Consider the following 7,500-nt stretch of genomic DNA (forward strand, 5'->3'; position numbering starts at 1 on the left):
GCTGCTGGATGAAAACCTACTTAACATCTGGAGGTTTTGTCTTATTGATGCGTTATGGTGCACGGCTCACATTGAACTCTGCATGTTTTTCAAATTATTATCATCATTATTCATTTATTTTTATTCTCCGTTTGTTTTTGTTTTTTCCAATGCTGTGGTCTATACCGGTGTGCACCAAAAGAAATTCCGAATGCAAATGTACCTGGCGAAATAAAACCCATTCAAATGCTGATTCTTTAACCTAAAACTTACTTTATTTTTTTTCGATCACTCAGAATCTTTTAAACTGATCCAGTATCGAGAGAACAGCTTCAGCCAACACGGGCGCTCGCAGTCGACAAAGAACACGCACGCACGCACGCACACACACGCACACACACACATACACACAGTGGCCTTGGTGGTTTATGTGAAGCGGGATCTATCTGTCTATCTGTCTGTCTATCTGTCTGTCTGTCTGTCTGTCTGTTGAGATTGCCCCGTTTTACCACGTACTGCAGTTGGGTTAAGCAGGATTAGTTTAAAAAAAAAAGAAAAGAAAAAAAAAGATAAATTCAGGAGTTTTCCTTTAAATTAAATTGATCGACTTCCTTCTTGGGGAGACTCGCGTCACCGATTTCACCCAAAGCACTTTTTAACCGTTTCACCAGTCGTCATCACACGCCAGAGCCGGCGACAGGGTATTGAACTTCTCTCCTGTCAATATAAAGAACTGATGTATTGTGAAGGGCAGATCGACCCGTTTAGGCTGTTTTTTACTGGTGCAGAACCTCCCGTTTTTTTTCCCCATTCATTCATCTTCATTTGTTCATTCGTTCGTTCATTCGCATCGTTCATTTATTCTTTCTTTTGCTTGTTCGTTCATTCATTCATTCATTTATTAGTTCATTCATTTGTTCGTTAATTCATTCATTCATATATTCATTTGTTTGTTCTTTCATTCATTCGCTCATCCATTTGTTCATTCATTTGTTCATTCATCCATCCACACCATTCATCCATTCATAGTTTCTACATCATCAGACCTTCCTAACACTTTTTGGAGTTTTCTTTCACAGCGGTATTCAAGGGGTGAGGTAACTTTATCCCATTGCTTTGTTTTCTTAATGAGTCTTTTCTGTATCTGGCCTCATCACAGAACACGCTGTGGGCGAACCTGCTCCACCAGGGCGACCCGCGTCCTGCACAGATGGGTTTTATCCACCACCTCCACCCTCATCAGCTTCTTAAAGGGAAACTGCATGCTCTCCTGGACCTGGGCGAGGGGAGGGGCGCGGGAGAGGAGGAGGAGGAGGAGGAGGGCGAGAAAGGAGGAAGGGGAGGGAGAGTGAGGTGGAGAGGGGAGTGAAGTGGGGAGGAGAGGAAAGGTGGAAGGAAAGAGGGGAGAGAAGAGGTGAGCGGAGAGGGGGGAAGATGAGAGCGGAGAGAAAAGGTGCGAGCAGTGGAGTGGTGAGGAGGAGAGGGTGTCAGACAGAGGAGTGAAGGAGAGGAGAGAGGGAGGAGAGGAAAGGAGAAGAGGAAGGGAGGAGGGGTTAGGAGGAGAGGAGGATAGCGGGGGGAAGAGGAGAGGGGGGGGAGGAGAGAGGAGGTAGGAGGAGGAAAGAGGACAGACGAGCGCGAAGAAGGGGAGAGGAGGAGGAAAGGGAGAGGAGGAGGTGAAAATGGGGAGGAGAGGAGAGGAAGAGAAAAGGACGAGACGAGAAAAGAAGAGAGGATAAGGGAGAACATTTCCTGCTATGTATTCAGACACATCGTGTGTGCGTGCGTGTGCGTGTGTGTGTGTGTGTGTGTTCCACCTTAGCAGGGTAGTCTGGAGGTAACGTCTTGGACCCCGTGAGCCTCTTGACGAGGAAACTCTTCCAGTTGCTGTAGCGATGCAGGATGGCTGTGCGCACACACACACACACGCACACGCACACGCACACGCACACGGACGCACACACACACGCACGCACAAAGTGTTTGAATTAAATTATGACACCGCAGCATTTTCACACCGTAGTTATTTTTATTTCCAGCCTGACGCAGAGTGATGATTAAATGGACGTGACGAGCCGCTGGTTCCCTGCAAACACCCTGAGACAGAAAGTCCCGGGAACACACACACACCGGGTTCCTTGGAGAGACATTGAGGGGGTCTACAGTTGTGTGTGTAAGACCACTCCGGTAGCTTTGACTTAATAGGTTTGTAATTTATCTCAGGTTCCCGCGGGACGTGGCAGTCTGCGCTGTCGCTCGTCTTTGTCGTCAGCATAAGCTACTAAAACGAGTCGCAATTTTCAGAGTTTCCACTGAACGCGGCATCGGCTCCCGCTGTCTGTCCTCTCAAACCAGCTCCCGCCCGAAGCGACCACTACACACCGATTGAGCCCACGCCGCACCCTTCGCCGGATGCAAATGCCTCTCTAGCTGCAACCTGCACATGTATAACAAATTGGATGATGATGTCACAAAGCGCCCCGCTCCCCAAACTAATCATGGTTCTCCAATGTTCTGTGTAAATTTGCAATAGGTTTTTCACAACTTCCTGCTCCAATTATAGATCGATGTGGATCAAACTTGAACCACAAGATGCCTGAAACACCCCGGTTCCAACAAAACCTCAACCGTGTCCGTGGGTTCGGCGGTTGCCATGCACCAGACACTTTTGGCCCTGCGGCCTGGCCCCTAATAATTGCTTTTTAATTATAATTTATTTTAATTAAAGAAAGAAATAAAATTCAATAAAATAAAAATGATTAACACTTTTTAATTGCACTTCCTTTTATAGATGAATCATTAATTTATTTAAGTTATTTTTTTATTTTATTATTTATGATATTTTACAGAAAATCTTTTTGGTTATCACTAGATTTCTCCTACTTTTAACATAAACTGAAGCTAGATGCACTTTCCTGGGTGATCAATCAGGACAAATGAAACACTCCCCACGGCGGTGAAATGCAAATTTAAAAAAAAATTAAATACATTTAAAAAAACAACCAAACCAATGGCGATGTTTTAAACCCTCGGACGTACATTTCGGGGGAACAAGGGTTTGCCCCCCGCGGCGCACCAGCCCACAGGGTGGATGTCGGGGACGCAAAGGTTGCACCAGAAGTCCCTGGCGGAGTCGCCGTCGAAGCCCTCGTAACGCAGCAAGGCCTTGAAACCTGCAGCCACACACACACACACACACACACACACAGAGAATGTTAAGTGAGCTCAGAAACCTCGGAAAGCAGGGGTCTGTAGGGGCTCTGTAGGAGGTCTGAGAGTGTCTGTAGGGTGTCTGTAGAAGAATCTATAAGGCAGTCAGTAGGGGGTCTGTAAGGGGTCACTAGAGGGTCTGTAGGAGGTCTGTAGGGTGTCTGTAGGGTCGTTTATAGGAGGGTCTGTAGGGTGTCCGTAGAGTGTCTGTAGGGGGTCTGTAGGGTAGTCTGTAGGGGTGTCTGTACGGGGGTCTGTAGGGGGGTCTGTAGGGTAGTCTGTAGGGGGGTCTGTAGAGGGCCTGTAAGAGGTCTGTAGGGTAGTCTTTAGGGTGGTCTGTAGGGTGGTCTGTAGAGGGACTGCAGGGTAGTCTTTAGGGGGGTCTGTAGAGTCTGTAGGGTCTCTGTAGGGAGTCTGTAGAGGGTCTGTAGGGTGTCTGTATGGTGTTTGTAGGGGGTCTTCAGGGGGTCTGTAGGGGGTCTGTAGGGGGTCTGTAGGAGGTGTGTAGGGGTCTGTAGGGAGTCTGTAGGGAGTCTGTAGGGGGTCTGTAGAGGGTACAGTAGGGGGTCTGTAGGGTAGTCTGCAGGGGGGGTCTGTAGAGGGTCTGTAGGAGGTCTGTAGAGGGTACTGCAGAGGGTACTGTAGGGGGTCTCCATATCGTACCAGCCAGCTTGATGATTCCAGCTATCCAGTAGACCTTCATAGGAAGGCCGCTGTCGGTGTTGGGAACCTCCACCCTGACGCCCTCGCTGATGTCTCCCCACGACGTTCCCATAGGAACCTGGAAGGGACAGAAAACCAAACAACAACACAAGTGTCACTCATGTTGACGAGCAGAACCTAAAGCCGAGGTCGTCACTCAAGTCTTTTCCAAAACGGACTCCAATCACAGACAACAAACGAGGTGCTGATGTCCAATTTTTCGGTTTGCCTCGTTTCCCCTGAACATCAGTTTTCATATTATTTGTAAGTACTGACTGATATTTATTTATTTGTATAACTTTATGTATAATCAGCGCTTTGCAAAACTTCTTTCTTTGCTAGATGTTGGGAAGACTCAATCAAACACCAACTCAAATAAATCTCAAGATAAAGATAAAATAATTCTCAAAATGTTCTTAATTTTGCTAAAAAGACAATATTATGAGCCTCGTATGTGACATGCACCCAACTAATAAGAGGAGTAGATGTCTTTACTTTTGGTTCAGTAGTGTGTGTGTGTGTGTGTGTGTGTGTGTGTGTGTGTGTGTGTGTGTGTGTGTGTGTGTGTGTGTGTGTGTGTGTTTGTGTGTGTGTGTGCATCACCCACATGTTTGAAGCAGCTGACGGGAGCCCCGACGACGTCTCCGTCTCCTAGGTAACGACCCCAGTCAAAAGATTCCACCGAGACAACTTGAAAGCATTAACAAACAAAGAAACAAACTAATCACTTACAGCCTTTATCTTCTTTTTTTTTTTTTTTAAATGTGTGCAAGAATAGTTTGTTAGTATTGTGCAAGTACAACAAGCGGCTAAAATGAAACCTATTTATCACATTTCACTGAGTACAAACACGGTATTAATGTATGATCAACAAACCATGAGTTTTAAACTACAGCTGTTTTTTAATGTATTAAGGCTCATGTTTTAAAAAGGCATTTTAACATGTTTTTCCCTTTGAGTGCCTTAGATCAACTCCAGTATCTTTGAGAATGAATACATTTTTTTTTTTTTTTAACTTGCTCTTGCACTAATCTTTTATACTGTTACTGTACTATTTAAAATGTTAAATGTATTTTATTTTACTTAATTGTGGCTGCACTTTCACGCTTTTTCAAAGGAATTGTTATTTATTCCAAGATTGATTTATTTATGTTATTTTTCAGTTATGGTAGACTGTCAAACTAGATAATAAAAGAAAGTTCTATGGCATTCATTCTCGGTATGTACTTTATTTGTTCATGTTTTACAAAGGGTTTAACCTGAGCGAAGCCATACAACCATGATAACAATCATATCAATTCCATACAGGGTTAGTAGACTTATTTTTTTTGTGTATTGTATACTGTATACTACTAACCCTGTATGGAAGTGATATAAAATAAAATATCATAAAATAATAATCAAATTTAAAAAATATATAAAAATTCTATATATATATATATATATATATATATATATATGTATTTTTTTGGTTATTTTTAACGCACTGGTATCGGATTGTTCCTGGACTGAATTGTTATGGGGAAGGAAAAAATGGCATCGGAACATCTCTAAACAGAGGGGGAAATCCTTTCCTTAAGAGTAATTGTTCTTCAATGTTTATGGTTGGTGAGTTACAAGAAATAAAGACGATGCACCACTTCTTTTTACAAGTTCGTGGGATTAATTTGTTTTTGTTGTGTTGTTGTTGTTGTTGTTGTTGTTGTTGTTGTTGTTACTCAGAAGAAGCAGGAAATAAGTTTTTCCCCGATTTTGACCAGATGTCTCTTTCCTAACACCCAGAAAGCATTAGTTGTACTTAGTATAGTTAGTTAGTATAGTTTGCGGCAAATGGGGTCAAAGTGCAAACTGGTTAAAGTCTGAGAGGAAGATGAGCCACCTTGTAGAAAACAGGATGGATGAATGAGGGATTCTGCCTTGTGTCCTGTGGAATCTCTCTGTTTTGGTTTTGGGGTGTTTTGTGAACCTACCGGCCTTCTTGACGCTGCTCTGCTGGTTGGCCTGGTACTGGGCATAGACAGCAAGCTTGGCCATCAGCGGCTGCTTCTGCAGCACCTTGGCTTTCTTGGTGGGGGGCTTCCCCTAAAAAGACAACGTTTTTGAGTGTGTGGTAAGACCTGGTAAGAACCTTGAATATTGAATTCTGATTTGGTATCAAAGCAAAGCAAATTCCTGCTTGGATTTTCAGTGTGTAATCATTGTTAGTTATTGTTTAACAAATCACAATCTTTTCCCTTTGTTCATTACACTCATTTAACCCCTTACTGATGTTTGATTTAATGCTGACATCATTTTCATCGAGCAAAGCCCTTCCTCTGTTTAACTGCCCGGGAGTTTAATTTCGGAACTTTGATGAACAATTGAAATTGTTAATAGTTAACGCGCTGCTTATATCTGTATATGTGTGACATCATCGTCTGGCTGCTGAAGACACTGTCATGCTCATAGCTGCTCATGTTGGCTGGATAGTGACGACAGGGGAAATGCATCATCATGGCGTAATTTGGCATCAATGTTGAATGAATTTTAATTGATCATCATGACAACATTAGCAATGGTTCGTTTCCTGTTGGAAAGTGTGTGTTTGTGTGTGTGTGTGTGTGTGTGCGCGCGCACGTGTGTGTATGTGTGTGTGTGTGTGTGTGTGTGTGTGTGTGTGTGTGTGTGTGTGTGTGTGTGTGTGCGTGTGCATGTGTGTGTGCATGCGTGTGTGCATGCGTGTGTGCATGCGTGAGTGTGTGTGCGTGCGTGTGTGTAATGTACCTGCAGCCTGGCCAGGATGCTCGCCTTCTTGGAGTTGGAGGAGTAACTTCTGGAGCAGGAGACGCTGCAGAACCTCTTGGTTTTACTGTAGAAGGCATCTCGCACACCCACCATGCCACACATCTCACACGTAGCTGGAGACAGAGACGGCGATAGACAGACAGACGGACAGAGATATTGATATGGACACATGAAAGACAGGTACAGTATACAGTACAGTTAGATATAACGATACACACAGAGAGAAATAAAGATTGATATACACATAAATACAGACAGACAAATAGTTATAGGCAATGAGATGGGTAGATAGATTGATAAACAGTGAGACAGGTAGATAATGAGATAGATGGACAGTTAGACAGGTAGATACATAATATTGATGGACAGTGAGACAGGTAGGTAGATAATAAGATAGATAGACAGATAGATAATAAGATAAATAGACTGTTAGACAGGTAAATAGATAGACAGCCAGACAGGTAGATAAATAGAGAGTGAGACAGGTAGATAGATAGACAGCAAGACAGGTAGATAATAAGATTGATCGAGTGAGACAGGTAGATAGATAGACAGTGAGACAGGTAGATAGACAGACAGTGGGACAGGTAGACAGAAAGACAGTGCGACAGGTACATGGATAGTCAGACAGACGGGCAAAGCTTTCTGGACTACCGGGACGGGAGTGAAACCAGTGAACTCCTACTGACCCATGCCCGCCTTGCCGTCTGGGTAGGTGTAGACCTGGCCGTTGGTCCTGATGAGGGTGAGGGAGGAGGGCGTGGCCGGGCTGAGGGGGAGGACACCCACCCCTAGCCCTCCTCCCGCTCCCAGCTCCTCCTCCTC

General features: G+C 44.2%; 1 protein-coding gene across 1 annotated transcript in view; it reads right to left on the minus strand.

The window, feature by feature from the left end:
• Positions 1–7,500, minus strand: part of LOC307237399 (MBT domain-containing protein 1-like) — a gene marked incomplete at its 3' end in the record, with an annotated part of 19,539 nt that overhangs the window by 10,377 nt on the left and 1,662 nt on the right. The window contains 9 exon segments of the mRNA XM_080010112.1: positions 1,157–1,255; positions 1,797–1,885; positions 3,019–3,033; positions 3,036–3,152; positions 3,853–3,970; positions 4,499–4,581; positions 5,862–5,973; positions 6,655–6,788; positions 7,365–7,500. The exon segment at positions 7,365–7,500 is cut by the window's right edge and continues 120 nt beyond it. Coding sequence (XP_079866238.1) covers positions 1,157–1,255; positions 1,797–1,885; positions 3,019–3,033; positions 3,036–3,152; positions 3,853–3,970; positions 4,499–4,581; positions 5,862–5,973; positions 6,655–6,788; positions 7,365–7,500 — 903 coding nt within the window.

The sequence above is a fragment of the Zeus faber genome (genome assembly GCF_960531495.2).
Source record: "Zeus faber genome assembly, chromosome: 11".
Taxonomy (NCBI): domain Eukaryota; kingdom Metazoa; phylum Chordata; class Actinopteri; order Zeiformes; family Zeidae; genus Zeus; species Zeus faber.